This window comes from Pan paniscus, chromosome 1 (assembly GCF_029289425.2).
Source record: "Pan paniscus chromosome 1, NHGRI_mPanPan1-v2.0_pri, whole genome shotgun sequence".
In the NCBI taxonomy this organism is placed as follows: Eukaryota; Metazoa; Chordata; class Mammalia; order Primates; family Hominidae; genus Pan; species Pan paniscus.
In genome coordinates this window covers 1,491,902-1,510,564 of record NC_073249.2, presented here as the reverse complement: position 1 = coordinate 1,510,564, position 18,663 = coordinate 1,491,902, and the positions used below count along the sequence as shown (strand labels likewise).

Genomic DNA, 18,663 nt, shown 5'->3' with positions numbered 1-18,663 from the left:
GTGTTTCTGGTCAAGGACAGCAATGGCGGAACACGCTTCTTAGTGCCTTTACCGCTCCATGGATTGGCTGGAGTGGCATCACCTGGGAACTTGTTAGAAAGGCAAAATATTGATCCCAGTTTGAAAGAGTCAGAATCTGCATTTTAACAGGATCCTCGGGTGATTTGCTTACATGAGAAAGTTTGGGAAGCAGCACTTTGGTACATAGGTTGTCAAATACGAATTAGATAAATCATAAATCTGAAATGGGGTGTGTGACATTCCTGCTTGTAATATATTTTTCTCACATTTATAATCGATAAATAAACAATACAAAACTTATAAATAATGATAAAGCACTCCAGACTCCTGAGTTCTGCTGCTGGTTAACAGTCAATTAAACTTCCTCAGTCCTGATTTCCTCATTGGGAGAAAAAAAGAGTTGGAATAGGTGAGCATATAGTTTCTGATTTCAGCGAATAGATTTTGTGTTGGTTGGAAGCTGAAGAAAATCAACCACCTGTGGTGTAAATCCTTCGGCAGGAGACATCATGAATAAGCGATTTCAGTCTCCTGACAGCCACGGCTCAGAGTCAGCTGTTAGCTAATCTCCTGCCGCTGATATTGTGGCCTCGAAATTATCACTAGAACCAGCTTGTGCTTTGTGGCTCTGGTGGGCAGCCTAGGGGAGGAAGTGGGGGACCAGATGCTGGCAACAGGTCTTCCAGGCCCTGCATTTTCCCCATTGTCATGTTAGTCTTTGAGCTGACAACCAGAACAATGGCTTCTTAACCTACCCCAAATAATTTTGATAACCTTCTATTCTCATCCTTTTTTTTCCTTTTTCTTTCCCATCTTGTCTTTGGAAGTATCAGACCTCTGAGGAAAGGCTATTGACATTTGATCTGATTATCGTTGCTAGAGCCACAAAGAGAAATTTTATTTCTAACATTGTTTTTTTCTTTTCCCCAAGAAGAGGCTTTCTCTTTGTATGTTTGGAAGAGGACAACATATTTGGAATCTTGAGATCTCAGATCTCTGTAATGAGCAGTTTGCCTAAGAAATCATGAATCCAGATTAATCACTTTTATTCCAGCAAAAATGCAACTCTCTTATTGCCATTCTTGTGTAATCTTATTATTATGCTCACTTCGGAGGAATAGGGAAGTCCTTACCTTGTTTCGTCTTGCAATACTAGAATTTCCTTGAAAGCAAAGTGAACCTGGAGTGATAGATTCACTCTCATGTTTCAGCCTGATTTTTTCCCACTGTATGCCCACGCGTGTGTGTATGAGTGTGTGTGTGTGTGCGTGCAGGCACACACACGCACACTCACATTTTCCTTTCCGCCTCCCCTTTCGAGCTCTTCCTGCCTTCTCTATCATGCGCAGGCCCCTGGCAGCTCGTGGTTGGCAAGAGCACGAACCCGTGGTCAGATGCAACGTCCCGCCTCATGCATTTTCCTCTTGGTGCTTTGGTCAGAACTTCCCCAAGTGGAGTGAAACTCAGGAGCTGAGAAACCGAGTCACTGTGAAAAGATGGGAAATTATCTCCTGCGAAAACTCAGGTGAGTCTTGACTCTTGGTGCCGCCTTTCTTGGGAGAAAGAGAACGGAGATAAGGAGGCTGGACATAACACATTTGTAATGGTGAGGTACATTGTGCTTCTAGAAGGTTAAGCCTGAAGACAGCATCCTCTAGGAGCACACAGTGACGCCCAGTTGACTCCTTCTCTTGCCTTACTCTGGAACAATGATAGGTTGCCAGATGTAGAAAACAAAAATACTGGATGCTAAGTCACATTCAAATTCCAGAAAAACATTTTTTTTTTTTTTTAGTATGAATGTGCCTCATATAATATTTTGGGCATTATAACATGGGTTGTACTTTACTAAAAAGTTATTCATTGTTTATCTGAAATTCAAATTTAGCAGTGCATCTTGTATTTCATCTGGCAACCCTACACAATTGTCACTTGAATTTTCCTGCTTCTCTTTTTCTTCCTGTGGGTGTAGAGCTTAACTTTCCATCCATCAGCTTTGTGGGCTGGTATGAGAATGAACAGTTAGGTCCTTGCAAATTATGGATGCAGGATATGCATTTGAATGCCTTTGACTTTAGTCACACCTTTTTTGGTAATGTTTAGTTTTACACTCTTCCAATACTTCATAATTTGTAGAATGTATACAGATAACAGGCATTATTGTTCTTACATCTTGCTTAATCTTAAATGATGGGCTCTACAGCATCCCACTCTGTCCGCTCTCCCAGTCCCCTTCCAGACAATCTTGCATATGACGTGACTACATTGATAGACCCAAGGCAAAACTCTCATCATATCGCTCCTGTGCTCCAGTGGGTACCATGTAGAAATATGACTGGACAAAAAGGATATGACATAACGCTAATAGATGGAGTGGAAAATCCCAGCAAGTCTTGTTCTGTCTGTTTAGATTCTTCTTGACCTCTCTGTGCAGCATTCCTTACTTACGGGTATGGGGCAGAGGACTCTCTGGAATGGGGGCTTATGACCTACAGTCAAACAAAGTAGGTCAGAGAAGCTGTCTTTATGAGGCAGCAGATTGGCTTTCCCACACCTGATGGTTCATGCCGTCTCCTTTCACCAGGTTAAATAGTTCAGCTGTCCCTTGATGTCTTCATTTAGTCTTTCAGTAAATTCCTATTTGTTAAAGAGCTTAAGGGGGGCTGGGCGCAGTGGCTCATGTCTGTAATCCCAGCACTTCGGGAGGCCGAGGCGGGTGGATCACGAGGTCAGGAGATCGAGACCATCCTGGCTAACACGGTGAAACCCTGTCTCTACTAAAAATACAAACAATTAGCTGGGCGCGGTGGCGGGCGCCTGTAGTCCCAGCTACTCGGCAGGCTGGGGCAGGAGAATGGCGTGAACCCAGGAGGTGGAGCTTGCAGTGAGCCGAGATTGCGCCACTGCACTCCAGCCTGGGCGACAGAGCAAGACTCTGTCTCAAAAAAAAAAAAAAAAAAAAAAAAAAAATGCTTAACGGTTCATGGATGGAGAAGGGCCATCAAAGTTCAGGATGGGCATGAGTCTGGGCAGTAGACGGAGGACAAATGACACAATTGTGCTGAGGGGTAAATTCAATTATTTACCCTAAAGAAAAAATGTTTCCCTTCTTTTAAAGTTAAGCAATATTTATGGAAAGCCTAGGTAAGACAATGATCTTGGTCGCAAGAAAAAATTAAACATGGAAGGAAAATGGATATGGAAGCAAATTTTAAAAATGGATAGGCCCCTTCAAAGAACATCGTACTTAATCACTCTGACTCAGCTTTAAAAAAATAGACATTACGTGGCTCAGATAATTAAAATTGAGAGAGAATTAAAACTTGTCAAGGTTGCCTTTGCTATAAAATTATGAATCTTACATGTAATTTATGATGTCAAGTCATCCGTCATTTCCATTACACCACAATGGCTTCTTTTTAAGATAAGGCAGGTGCTAATGTGTTCTAGGTAGAAGCACAAACAGCGCACTGTAGAAATAAAAGGAAGGAAGGAATGGAATTCTGGTTTGGGATAGCAGGAAGGAAGGACATGCTTGAGGAATTGCCATTTGGATTGTGCTGTAAATGTTAGGCAGACTTACAAAGCAGGAAAAGACGGTCCAAGCTGAAGGGACAACCTGTGAAAATGTATGAGTTTCAAGTGTACGGTATTACTGTCAATAATTGGAGCATATTGTTCAGAGATGACTCCAGTAGCAGAAGAATTTGAGAATGAAGTTGGGGGTCTGATAATGAAGGGCCTTCAAAGGCACGTAGAAAGTGGTAAAGCAGTGAACATTTATAAGCTGGAGAAAAATGCAATGTGGCATGTATTTTAGGAAGAAATGTCTATGCTCAGTGAGTATGGAGGAATGACACAGAGAGAAATAGACAACAAGCTCTTAAAATATACCAAAGAAGATGCAGGGGCAAAAGGAAAACTTCCCCTTTGCTCCCTGAAGGTTCTCTGAAATCAGCTGAGAAAAAGCAGATTAATAGGACAAAAGGCAAATTTATTGATCATCGTTTTATGTGACACAGGAACCTCAGAATGAAGACCCAAAGATGCAAAGGAAACTGTCCATTTCTACGCTTAGGTTCAGCAAATTTTGGATAGCCATGTAGAAATATGACTGGACAAAAAGGATATGACATAACGCTAATAGACAGAGTGGAAAATCCCAGCAAGTCTTGTTCTGTCTGTTTAGATTCTTCTCGACCTCTCTGTACAGCATTCCTTACTTATGAGTATGGGGCAGAACACTCTCTGGAATGGGGGCTTATGACCTACAGTCAGACAAAGTAGGTCAGATAATGTCTTTATGGCCGGTTCTTACACAGAAAGATAGAGGGAAAGTTAGAGTCATCTTACCAATTTTATGGCTGGCTTTGGGGAAAAGAGGTTCTGGTTTCTATCAATCACCTTGGGGAAGAGGGATTCTAATTTCTATGGCTAGCCCTGGGTAGGAAAGAGTTGTCACAGAGAGGAGGGCAGGAGAAAGACAGCTGCTTCTGAGGCTTTTATTTTGGAGTATCATTTTCTGAGCCCCAACAAAGAGATGGTAAAGAGCTGAAATTCATCAGGAACGACCAAAATGAAGAGGAAATTCAGTGAAAGTAAATGCATTCCCAAGGAGTCACCTTGGTGTGTGTCAGTCATTGGGATCACAGATGTGGTGTGAGAGAAGGCTGGAGAATGGCCTCTAGAACACGGATGCAGAGAGGGTCCTGTTGCTCTGACCCTGCTTGCCAGAGGCCTGTTACCTTGGGCAGTGCCTAATTTGCAGCCTGATAACTGGCTGCAGATGAGTCTGGGGAAGGTTGCTGCTGTTTCTAGTCCCTGACTAGCGAGAGGGTGAAGTAAATGTAGACATCGCCCATGGGCAGTGTCCGTCACATGCCCTCTTTAGTGAAGTAAATGTAGACATCGCCCATGGGCAGTGTCCGTCACGTGCCCTCTTTAGTGAAGTAAATGTAGACATCGCCCATGGGCAGTGTCCGTCACGTGCCCTCTTTAGTGAAGTAAATGTAGACATCGCCCATGGGCAGTGTCCGTCACGTGCCCTCTTTAGTGAAGTAAATGTAGACATCGCCCATGGGCAGTGTCCGTCACGTGCCCTCTTTAGTGAAGTAAATGTAGACATCGCCCATGGGCAGTGTCCGTCACGTGCCCTCTTTAGTGAAGTAAATGTAGACATCGCCCATGGGCAGTGTCCGTCACGTGCCCTCTTTAGTGAAGTAAATGTAGACATCGCCCATGGGCAGTGTCCGTCACATGCCCTCTTTAGTCTTTATTTCAAAATTGATTTAGTTCTTTGAAGACTTTATCCTCCCATGTAAATTTATACACAAATTCTGAATTTGTGTATTGTATAAAAAGTGCCAGCTTGAATTTGGATTCAGACAACATTGTGAATATAGAGATCTATTTGCAAATTCTTCTATGTTTATGCAGATGTACTATATGTATATATATTTTGAGATGGAGTCTTGCTCTGTCACCCAGGCTGGAGGGCAGTGGCGCGATCTCAGCTCACTGCAACCTCCACCTTCCGGGTTCAAGCGATTCTTCTGCCTCAGCCTACCGAGTAGCTGGGACTACAGGCACGCACCATCATGCCCGTCTAAGTTTTGTATTTTTAGTGGAGACGGGGTTTCACCATATTGGCCAGGCTGGTCTTGAACTCCTGACCTTGTGATCTACCTGCCTCGGCCTCCCAAAGTGCTGGGATTACAGGCGTGAGCCACTGCGCCTGGTCTATGCAGATATACTATTAATACATCAGTCAAAACAATTATTTATAACTACCTTTATTCAAATCTTCTTTAATGCAGTCTAATAGAGCTTTAATTTTTTGTTTTTATTTTATTCTTTGTTAGATAGATTTCTAGATACCATATGCAACAGTAATAAATCTATGAATGACATTTTTTCCTAGCCTGTTATTGTTGGAATGCTATTGAATTTTGCAAGATGACTTTGTATCCACTAGCCTTGTTGAATTTCTCATTTTTTTTCATGGTTTTTTAATCCTACTGGGTTTACATAGTTAATATATCATCTATAAAGTTAAAGATTTTTCTATTCTTTTTTTGTTTCTTACTAGTCTTATAGGTACCTTTATCATGTTTTATAGCATAGTTATGTCAGAATTCTTAGGCATCATTGTCTTGTAACTGATCATAATAATTTTTTTCTAAATTGTTTTCATTAAGGTTGCTGTAAATTTTTGACATTTATATTTGGCATTTATGTTTTTGGCATATTGCCTCTATCAAAATAAGGAGATTCTACTTTTTAAAAAAATATGTAGAGATGAGATTTCACTATGTTGCCCAGTCTGGAGTGCAGTGGCTATTCACAGATGCAATCAGAGTGCACTACAGCTTTGAACTCCTGACCTCAAGTGATCTTGCTGCCTCAGCCTTCCAAGGATCTGGGATTACAGGCATGCACCACTGCACCCAGCTCTTCTGAGGGGTTTTATTGTTAATAAGGACCAAACATTATCAAATGCAGTTTTAAACTATTGAGATAACCTCATGATTCTTCTCTTAGACTTCTAAAGTAGTTAATTATGTTAATAAATATTTTTGCTAATTACCTATCTTTTAATTTCTGGGATAAAACCCATTTGACTGTGGTGTGTGCAATTTTACTACAGTTTTAGATTTAGTTAACTTATATTTTATTGAGGATTATTGCATCTATTTTCATGATTGAGTTGGACCTGTGATTTTTTAAAATTTGATTTATTTAATTTGAAATGAAAGTTTACCAATCTCATTAAATGGGTTGGCATCATTTTACATTTCTCTACTTTCTGGAACATCTTATATATGAGAGAGTATATTTGTCACTTGAAGTTTGGTAAATTGTGTACGCAGCTGTGTAAGCTGGATTTTTTTGTTATTGATGGTATTCATGCGTCAGTTTTTGTATTTCATTTTTTCCAAGATATTATTCATTTTAAGCCATAATGTTTATTATACATAATTCTTCATCATGCCTGTTTTATGTCTGTAATACTTATTTTGAACTTTCTGTTTTCATTATATTTTTGTCTCCATTTCTTATTTCTTTAGTTGGTCTTTCCAGACTTTTGCTATCTTACTGATATTATTCTTTTCTAAGATTTGGTTCCCTATCATATTTATTTTTACCCACAACTTTCATGTTTCCTTTTTCTTCTCCCAACTTCTTAAGATAAATGCTTACTTTGTCATTATTAGTCATTTATGTTTTCTTATGAATGTATTTTAGCAAGCTATTTTCTTCACACTTCACTTTATCCTTCAAATCTTGTGTAGCTTGCATTATTATTTTATTCTGTGTTTTTAGAAAGTTCCTTCATGATTCCCTCTTTAACATAAGGATTATTTAGAATATTACTTATGCCTAGACAGGTACACTTTCGGTTATAGCTTGTTGGGTTTTAATTTTACTGCTTGATAGTTGGAGAAATCATGTGCAAATTGTTGATTTTGGGGGATGTTTACTAAGACTTTCTTTGTAGAGTTATGAACTCATAAGTCAACATCCAACATTTAGAAAGTTTAAAAATAAGAAGAAAAAACACAGAAGGTATAAAAAATTATTCATAATCTTAATTCTTTGGCCAAGATACATTTAAAGCTTAATAAAATACCTATTTTTAAAAACAATAGAGTATTAGTTGATTTATTAATTTGGTCAACAAATTTTTGTACATCACCTATGGCCTGATATTATCTGAATTCCTCTGGATTAAGAAAAACACTTTTTACTTTATTCACAGTAGAATTTAGTATCCAGTTATGTTCAGTAATATCAATGATGTGGAATTCCAATTAGGTCCCTACTGTTGTTAAATACTTTCCTGTCTTGTTTTCAACTTTAAAATACAAACATCCTTTAGATGTGTAAGTCAATGAATCACTAATAACCCCAAGGACAATTATTTTACCAAATTCTTTCTTTATTGAGCAGTTTAGGAAGATGGAATCATGAGAAAACTGGACTCCAGGAAAAGGGGAAAAAAGGAGATACTTAAATTACTTTTTACCTGATTTATAATCTACACTATTAAATAAACATTACATCCAGATTTGACTGTGATCGTGACTATTATACAAAATCTCTACATCAGCAACTGATTCTATAAAAAGCCCCCACCTCTGTAAATTGATATTCCTTTATATTTAACAAATATATTCTTTGCTTAGTGGCCTTGTGTGTTGATATCTAGCAATGTTTCTTGAACATATACCTATGAGCTCTATTCAGGGAAAGCACTTTCTCAGCGTTGGTTCGAAATGCTTTCCCCGAATACTGCTGGTAAGCAGAAGTGAGGCTCTTACATGCAAAGCTACCTAGAAGCAGAAGGATAGACCAGTGCTGCAGAAGTGACAATAGAGGAAAAGAAAACCATCAAGGAAATGCTATGTGTGGACAACTGGTGGAGTAGAAAGTTTGATTAACCAAGTCACAAACACAAGCTGCTAACTATTGTGTTAACCACGCAAATCACCTGATTTCTCTAACTTCGTCATTTAGTGTTTGCCTGATTATCATAAAGATGATGATAATTGATGACAAAACACCAAGAGTAATATGAAAAAGTCAGCTTTCCTGAATGTATGTAAAGATCCCAATGTCTTATCTGCACATGGATGCCCACATGCAGCAGGGCCCAGAGAAGCTTGCTCTGGTTCAGTGGGCCAAGACTGACAGTCCTCATAGTCCACAAACGTGTGTACAAGCAGATCATCTTGCATCAGGTTGTTGCAAAAGTGACGCTTCCCTGTTGTTAAGGTCTTTATAGCTTCTTGGGAGCTCTCACCTCTTCTAGAGATTCAGGAAGTTTGCATGTTGGGTCACAAGAAATCCTAAGACTGACAGAATCAAAAGTCAGACTATGGGCATTCTGTCCCATCAGAGTCCTGGTCTCTGTGGTTAATTTCTGAAATGCATTCTATCTGTGACTGCTTACTGATTTTGAAGGAAAGGGAAGTTTGTCAAAAAGAAAAGTCAGGTTTGGTTTTATGGTCCAGAAAGTTAGAGAAGAAGGTGAAAAAATGTGGAGGGCAGTAACAATCTCTCTTTTTTCTTATGTGTTTCCATATAGTTGCCTGGGAGAGAATCAAAAGAAGCCCAAGAAAGGAAACCCAGATGAGGAAAGAAAACGGTAAGAACAGAGCATATCAGAGTTTTTTGTTTTGTTTTGTTTTGTTTTTTCACTGAGATTACTTCCAGAGTCTCTGCCCCACTAGAACTAACACCTCTTAGGGCCGCTATAATAGAGTTCTTTGGTGATTACCTGCATGACTTGGCAGCAGGTTAGACATTGACTCTGTCTAAATAAGAAAGACAGGGTATTAGCCATGTGTTTTGTTTCTATTGATTATACAATGTGAGTGTAGAAACATAAAGATAGAATAAAGGATGTTTGGTTTTGGTTGGTTATATGCGGTGGCCATATTTCCCACCTTTTCCTCACAAGTAGCCAGAATAATCTTTGGAAAACATGTCTCATTATGCCTTTTCCTTGCCTGAGACCATTCAGTGGTTCTTCATTGCATTCAGAATAAAATGCAAACTCTTCACCAGGGCCTACAATTCCATAAGGATTGGATTCTGCATCTCTCCCGTCTGGTTCCTCACCCTCTACCTTCACTCACTATCTTACATGCATTCTCCTTTTATTTGATGTTCTTCAAGCCACCAAACTCAGCCTCACTTTAGGGCATTTCTACAAGCTGGTCTTTTACTGCACAATTAAAAAAAATTCCATATTTGCATTTGGACTGATTGATAACGTCTTCTCCTGGAGATGCTGGCCCTCATGCCCTTCTCGGAAAGATTATGGAGGAACTTTGCTTCTGTACCGCATGGTTTTATGGCACTAGAACCTACTTATATTTGCTGTGGCCTTTATCTGAACTTGTAACTCTATATGTCGTTTGAGCTCTTTAGAGTCCACTTCCTTCATAGACCATAAGCACTTTAACGTCACGTCTGTTTCACTTGCTAGTGTATATCTGTTGCTCAACCCTTGCAATACACTCAATGGAAAAAAGAAAAAAAATGGAGTGGAAAAATGGTAGATATCTAGATGTTGATATCTTGCCTCAGCTTAGATGAACAGAAGCACCCTGCCTTGTTGGTTAACTGTAGGCTTTTCGTATTTTTGCACTAAGCTCTTTTTTAATCATTTCATCTCAATGTCTTGGTTTCTGTCTCTGAGATGGCTTCTTCTCTTCCACGCTATGAAGGGGCAGAGGATTGAGGAGATGAGCCAGGTATCTGTTGGTGATGTGAAATGATGTTTGCAGGCATCAGCCCCCTCCTAAATGTTTGAACGACACTTTCCTGCACAAAGGAGAGAGTTGGCTTCATGAGTCAGCCCTCAGGGACAGTGGAGTTGGCTATGCCTATCTTGTGACCCTTTCTCACACTTCCCCCACTCCCCCCACTCCCCTTATGGTTTGTAGCTGGAGAGGAGATAGCAATGATTTGGTGATATTATTGAACCAAGGTTCTTTTATCAGCTGCTGTGAATCAGTTCTGAATAGCGTCTTTTAAACTAGACTTTTAATTTAGGCATTCACATTAGGCATTTAACTTACGCATAAACTAGTCATTTAAACTAGGCTTTTGTTTCATCATGTCTAAAGTGAGATCTGCACTAGATGTCATTCTCTAATATTTTTCTGTTAAAGGAACTGAAGTGTTAACATTTTCAAATACCAGCAAGTCTTTATTACAATCAGACAATAACTAAATGTAGATAAATTAAATGTCATTAGGGTTTTCTCATGCAAGGAAATTTTAGGAGCACGACTCATGGAATTTTCACTAGTCAGCATGGTGAGGAAGATCTGAACCATTTTACCATTCTAGTCAATTGCAGTCAAATATGGGTTTCATGTGGGCTAAGAAGTCAGTTTCCTTTTTGGCTAATTTCACAGGATGATGTCTATTGAATAAAGTTGGATTTTCTACATCTTCCTGAGTCAATTTTGATTATTGGATTCTTAGCAGAATATTATTCATTTAAACATATTTACAGAAAGGACAGTATGAGCTCTTTCAAGTCACTTAACTTTTAAAATGTAGGCTTATAGAGGTATAGTACAGTAAAATTCACCCTTCTCATATATACAGTTTGATAAGTTTAGGGAAAACATACACAGTCATGTAATCACCACAATCAAGATACAGAATATTTCCACCACCCCTCCCTTTCCCTTCAACCCCTGGCAACCACTGATCTGATTTCTGTTTTGCATTTTTTCCAGGATGTCATAGTATCATTGCTTTTATCTTTATTGCATTCTTATTTTTGCTTTCCTTAGTTTTTTAAATAGTTGCTATTCTAATTGTTTTGAATTCAAAACTTAATAATTTTGTTCTCAACTTTTCTTGTTTAGGAATGGAAGCATATATGAATACAAACTTTCCCTCTAAATAATATTTTACCTGTATCCTATGTGTAATTGAAGGAAATACTATTATTGTCTAATATTTTGCAACTTTTAATTTATTCTTTGACCTGATGGGTTTTTAAATTTCAAATATTGTTTTATAGTCTTGAATATAATTTAAATTTTATTTCATTGTTACCAGTATCTGTGTGGTCTGTGTTATTTCTGCTTTATAGATTTTATTAAAGTCTTCTTTGTCCTGTATGTTAACTTTGAGACAAGTTACTTACATTCTCTAAATTTTGGGTTCTTCACATGCAAAATAGCCTTAAAATACTACAATTTTAGCTTGTGTTTATGGAAAAAGAAATCACTGCCTATTTCATCAGCACGATGGCTGTCTGGCACCAACACTCAATACATACTAGCTGGTATCTGTGCACATCATTATGTGCCTAGATTTTGAAAATATATTATGTAATCTTTTGTTCAGAGATCATAATTTTGAAATTTGTCTGCTAGAGAAACATTATTGTGTATTTCAGATATTCACTGTCATTATTTTTCCTGCTTGTTATTAGCTGAGAGAAATTAATCTACTGGTTTATTTGAGTTACCTTTCATGTTTTCTTTTTCTTTCTTTCATATGGATTCTAAATAGTTTGGTGTGTAGTAATTCATGACAGTATTAGGTGTTTGTCGGTTTTAATCTTTATCATGCCATCTCCTGTCCAGCTTTTTTTCTGAAATGACGGCCTTGCTAAAATCTTCATCTTCCGCAGTGTGAGAAGGTCCCTGTGACGGGAGATCAAGGACACCCGGGGACATTGCAGGCAGCTTCCTCTCGGATAGGGAGGATAGAGGGGGGTCCTGTTTCATTAGTATTGCCTAGTCTAGTTCCCATATATCAATCTATATTCATTTACTAAGGCTCTTATAGCGAAGTACCATAGACTGGGTGGCTTAAAGAACCAAAATTTTCTTTCTCACAATTACGGAGACTGGAAGTCTGAGATCAACATGTTGGCAGAGGTGGGCTGTTTTGTGAAGTCTGTCTTTGGCTTGTAGATGACTGTCTTTTCCCTGAGTCTTCGTATTGTCTTCCCTCTGTGTTACGACTGTGTTCAAATGTTCTGTTCTTATAAAGACACCAGTCATACTGAAATAAGGCCCAATCTTATGACCTTGTTTTAATTTAATTACCCGTGTTAAGATTCTATCTCCAAATACAGTCCCATTCTGAGGTTCTGGGGATTAGGACTTCAACATGTGGATTTTAAGGGGACATAATTTAGTTCATGAGAGATGTCAAGAAAATCTAAGAGGATTCTTAGAAATCCAGGAATTCCTGCCACTGTCTGGACGTTTCCAGCGGCCACAGCATGCAGAATTGTTCCACTGTATTTAAGAGAGAGTGGACAAGCAGTAGGTGCTGATAATCCACAGCCCAGACTTAGATAGGTTTGGATTTTGTGGCTGGAGCCTCAGAACGACAGATAACTGAGTGGCTGAATTCCTCATTCACCAGCTGCTTTGTTACATAACTTCACATTTTACAAAGTCCAAATGTGGTTGTGCAGTAATGTTTGCTTTATTTCTTTCCTAAAGACCTCGTAGGTTTTAGATTATCTCAGTACTAAGACATTTGAGAACACATATTCTTTCCTTGGAGAGTAATACAGTTCTTGGATCGTATCTTTCTCCTCACAACTTAGTGAACGTAATTCCACTCTGCAGCTGTGGAGCTGGGCCACCTTAAGCCGCCTTCCTGATGACTTGGTTTTACATACATTTTCCCCATGAAAGTTTGAAAACTCATTATTTGTTCCCTACCCCCACCCCCAAACATGTATTATTTTCTTTTATACATATGTCTTTATTTTAAATTTTTTTCTCACCTTTCTTGAGCTATGAATGAAAAACAAAAATTGTACATATTGAAGGTACACAATATGATGTTTTGATATGTATATACGGTGAAGTGATTACCACTATAAGTACATTAACAACTTAATATATTTATTATCTCAGACAGTTACCATTATTTTTGTGTGTGATGAGAATGCTTGAGATCCACTCTTTTAGCGAATTTCAAGCACACGTTGTCACTGACTATAGTCACCATGTCTCAGTGTTCCATGCCATTTGTTTTTTCCCCTGTGAAGTCGGTTTTCAGATTTAAGTATTTATTTTATGACTTTTCTCTCATTATACTTTTGTTTCATTTGTTTAGATTATTTTTATTTTTATTTTTATTTTTTTGAGACCAAGTCTCACTGTTGTCACTGGGGCTGGAGTACAATGGCGTGATCTCGGCTCACTGCAACCTCCGCCTCCTGGGTTCCAGCAATTCTCCCACCTCAGCCTCCCAAGTAGCTGAGACTACAGGTGCACACCATCATGCCTGGCTAATATACAACTTTTTTGTACAGACAGGGTTTTGCCATGTTGTCCAGTCTGGTCTCAAACTTCTGGGCTCAAGTGATCCATCTGCCTTTGCCTCCCAAAGTGCTGTGATTACAGGCATGAGCCACCACACCTGGCCTACTTTTAAAACTGATAGAGCATACTTGTACATATTTGGTACATGTGATGTTTTGATAAATGTATACAATGTGTAATGATTAAATCAGAGTACTTGTGATATCCATCTACTCAAACACCAATATTTTATTTGTCTTGGGAACATTACAATTCTTTTCTTCCAGCTATTTTGAAATATACAATAAATTATTATTAACTATAATTTTCCTCACTGTGCTATAAAATACTAGGAGTTATTTGTTCTAGCTAACTATATTTTTGTACCCATTAGCTAACTTCTCTTGATTCTTTCCTCTCTCATTAATGTTGCTTTAATTTAATATAAAAATGTTATTCTCTATAATTGTTTTCCTGGTTTAGGCCAGTCCATTTTCCTTCTCCATTTATTATTGTTAATAACTATTAACAATAATAAACATGTTATTTTTCTGCTTCTAAAATATTGTTTCTGCTTTTTTTGTTTTGCTTTTGTTACGCATTTCATCTTTGTAACTTTGTGCTTAGTACTCTGAATGAAAGTAGATCATTTGTGAGATAAAATTGTGTGTATGCATGTGTGTTTAAGGAGGGTGCAGAAGAGAGACAAGCTATGGCTGTGACTGAACCAAACTGAGGGCAGCTCACCGGGCGCTGCAAAGCCAAAAACATCCACACGGAGGGTTGCAGCAGGACCAAGGAGGCATCTATTTGCAGGTCACCAAGCAAGGAGAATGGATCCCTCAGGCTTAAGACCTGTCCTCTTCAATGGCTTACAATCAAGGGTTTTTAAAGGCAGGGGTAAATTTCAGGAAAGCAGAACTTACAGGCAAAATTGTAAATAAATACATGGAGATTATAGTTTGTTTGGCCTAAAAAGCTGAGATACCTTGAAGCTGAGTGGGAAGGGTGCCTTACGGGTCATAGGTGGAATGAAAGATTCTTTGATTTGCAATTGTTTAAGGAAGCAAAGCTTTGTCTAAAAATATGGAGCCATGAGAAAGGAACGCTAAGGTCTGGCTCCTGGGCATGACTTTCTCAGGCTCCTCAGGAAGAAATTTAGACAAAGCATGGCGGTGGGAGTTCAGTCCTCAGCGCCCCCGTGCCTGAGGTCCGTGTGCCAGAGGATGCATGTGGTGGAGGTCCAGGTTTCCTCCTGCTTCCCAGGCTCCTTATTTACTGCTCAGGGCTGGCTGGGTGCCTGGAATTTCCCTCGAAGAAACTCACGACTTTCCTTTATTCCTTGCTTGGCAGTGCCAGACAGACTTCCAAGAGGGGTCTCTGCTCTGTTGCAAAATCCAGGCAGTGACTGTGGCATGTCGTTTTAGAACACTTCCTCACAAAATGTTTTTCCCTCAGCCCAGGCACATCTCTCTACTGTGTACCTAGCTGTCCTTGAGGCAGGCAGCTGATTACAAGTTATATCCTTCTTTCATATTTCCCCTTAAATTCAGGAGTCTGACTGACAGAGAAGTAAAAGGTGATATGCTGGCAACCCCATCCCCTCCCTACCGCCTTTGAATCCTCTTTATTGTGTAAATTGTGTCCCTTTAAAAATAATCTCTATTTCTTTCATCACTGGCCCACACTTATTTTTTTTTAAATTTATTTTTATTTTTATTTTTGAGATGGAGTCTCGCTCTGTCACCAGGCTGGAGTGCAGTGAAATGATCTCGGCTCGCTGCACCCTCTGACTCCTGGGTTCAAGCAATTCCCCTGCCTCAGCCTCCCGAGTAGTTGGGACTACAAGTGCATGCCACCGTACCCAGCTCATTTTTTTTTTTTTGTATTTTAGTAGAGACGGGGTCTCACCGTGTTGGCCAGGAAGGTCTCGATCTCCTAACCTCGTGATCTGCCCGCCTTGACCTCCCAAAGTGCTGGGATCACAGGCATAAGCCATCCCACCTGGCCACCACACTTGTTAATGTCTATTACTGTAAGGTTTTAGTTAGAATTTGTAAGACCCTCTCATTTGCCTTTAAGGATTTATACACCCTCATCAAGAATAGCAGAAAAATAAATTTCAAAACTTTCCATTTTCTCTCTTGAATTGTCCTAAATTTCATTATATTATACGTATGTTTTCCATGCGTATAATAATATATGTAGTCTGATAAGCTAATAATTCTCTTAGCTTCATGCTATATGGAGCTTTGTTTTCCACTTTTCATTGTCTAGATTTTTGTGGTTTTTCAAAAAAGGCTGGAGTAAGCAGCCTTTTAATTGTATTTAATATTTGCATGGAAAATCTAACAATGGCCTTAGGTTAAGGGCAACCAAATGCTTTGAAAGGCATTTTCAGCTTTGGAGAACCTGGAGTATCTCATGTTACTATCTCTTTCCTTGTAGGCAGGAAATGACTACATTTGAAAGAAAACTTCAAGATCAAGATAAGAAAAGTAAGTCATGGCTGTATAATATTTTTCATAGTAGGGAAGTGCAAATTTAAGCATCCAATTAGCAGACACTCTTGAGCCTATTGTAATAACAGATTGGAGAAGAGGCTGCTTGGAGTTCTTACTCTTTCATAAAACTGATCACATCATTCTTGGTATTAAAGTAATATTTGTATATTATTTTTTGAGTGACATTTAAGAAACTTCTGTGGAAAGAAGTTAACCAAAATTCTACTGCTTTTAATTTGTATATTGGTGTTCTAAAATAGGGCCTTTGAATATTAGCAGGCGATAAAAAGTTGTTTTTTTTTTTTTTTTTGAGATGGAGTCCCACCCTATCGCCCAGGCTGGAGTGCAGTGTCACAATCTCGGCTCACTGTAACCCCCCGCCTTCCGGGTTCAAGCGATTTTCCTGCCTCAGCCTCCTGAGTAGCAGGGATTACAGGGAGACACCACCACACCCGGCTAATCTTTGTATTTTTAGTAGAGACAGGGTTTCACCATGTTGGCCAGGCTGGTTTCAAACTCCTGACCTCGTGATCCACCTGCCTCGGCCTCCCAAAGTGCTGGGATTACAGTCATGAGCCACCATGCCCGGCCCCTAAAAAGTGTATTATTTTGTTCTCAAGAAGTTGAAAGAAGCTGGTGGTGCATTCCTGCAGTCCCAGCTACTTGGGAGGCTGAAGTAGAAGGATTCCTTGAGGCCAGAAATTAGAGTCCAGCCTGAGCAATGTAGCAAGAGCCTGTCTTAAAAAAAAAAAAAAAAAAAGAATTTGCTCTGTTTGCCATAGTATCTAGGTATAGTAATCATGTAATTACTCAAAATCGACAGTTATGAATAACAGGGCTCAGCCCCTGTGGACAAGTATACCTAAAGGAAACTCTCTGTTTATTTTTACCCCAACTTTATTGAGGTATAACTGACAAATAAAAATGGCCTATATTCAAGGTGTGCAATGTGATGATTTGATAATATGTATACATTGTGTGATGATTACTACATCAAATTAATATATCCATCACTATACATAGCTACCATCTTGTATGAATGTGGGGACATAAGGGCACTTGAGATCTATTCCCTTAGCAAATTTCAAATGAAGAATACTACGTTGCTAACTAACAAGCAATGGGGATGGATTTCCTATTCAATCCGTGGTGCTGGGTTAACTGGCTAGCCATATGGAGAGGATAGAAACTGGACCCCTTCCTTACGCCATATACAAAAATTAACTCAAGATGGATTAAAGACCCAAACGTAAAACCCAAAATTATAAAAACCCTGTAAAACAACCTAGGCAATACCATTCAGAACATAGGAATGAGCAAATATTTCATGATCTAGACATCAAAAGCAATAGTAAGAAAAGCAGAAATGGACAAATGAGATCTAATTAAACTAAAGTATTTCTGCACAGCAAAAATAACTAACAAGAGTGAACAGACGGCTGGGCCCAGTGGCTCATGCCTGTAATCCCAGCACTTTGGGAGGCCGAGGTGGGCAGATCACGAGGTCAGGAGATTGAGACCATCCTGGCTAACACGGTGAAACCCCGTCTCTACTAAAAATGCAAAAATTAGCTGGGCATGGTGGCATGTGCCTGTAGTCCCAGCTACTTGGGAGGCTGAGGCAGAAGAATCACTTGAACCCAGGAGGCGGAGGTTGCAGTGAGCCGAGATAGCGCCATTGCACTCCTGTCTGGGCGACAGAGCGAGACTCTGTCTAAAAAAAAAAAAAAAAAAAATTGGTAGTCGATTTCAGATTCACACATATGTAAATTGCTTCAGCATTCACAGATGGAATCAACATGAATCTGCATATTTGTGTGTAACTTGAAATAGTTACTCGTGTTATTTCTGTACCTATCTCTTTAGCAAGTGTTCATTTTAAAGAATTGTATGATTTTCCTGTGATATTTACATAAAATTTATATCTTAAATTTGCAGCTATAATCATTCTTTCTTTATGCTTATCATATTGCATTGACATAGCACATTTATGAACATTTTATTACCAAATTTTGAAATCCATTTTATTCAGTACATTAATGTGCTTTATTTACAGAAAGAACATACTATTGATGCTATCTCAGAACACATGTTCTTTCTTGATTTTGTCACTCAGTCTTGAGAACTTCAGTTATAAGATGGGGCAATGTCATGTCAGATGTTTAGATAATAGGCCTCTGCAGTTTTATGACTTCTACATTCTGTTTTTTTCACCTTTTCCTTCAATCTGTGATGGGGCAAAAGTCTCACAGTGCTTTCCTTTCTTTCTTTTTCTTTTTTTTAATTCTCCAGGCCAAGAAGTTTCATCCACTTCTAATCAGGTAAGTAGA

At 38.9% G+C, this 18,663-nt stretch overlaps 1 protein-coding gene across 4 annotated transcripts in view; it reads left to right on the top strand.

Annotated features, from left to right (window-relative positions):
- GCSAML (germinal center associated signaling and motility like) overlaps positions 1-18,663 on the top strand; it is a 58,610-nt gene that overhangs the window by 28,272 nt on the left and 11,675 nt on the right. For 3 of the 4 annotated variants that reach the window (XM_057298623.2, XM_063607813.1, XM_063607796.1), the window contains 3 exons: positions 9,110-9,169; positions 16,278-16,327; positions 18,626-18,654. In XM_057298623.2, the coding sequence (XP_057154606.2) occupies positions 9,110-9,169; positions 16,278-16,327; positions 18,626-18,654 (139 nt within the window). Of the gene's footprint in view, positions 1-611; positions 1,547-9,109; positions 9,170-16,277; positions 16,328-18,625; positions 18,655-18,663 lie in introns of those variants that run through there. The other variant, XM_063607842.1, reaches the window with a different exon arrangement.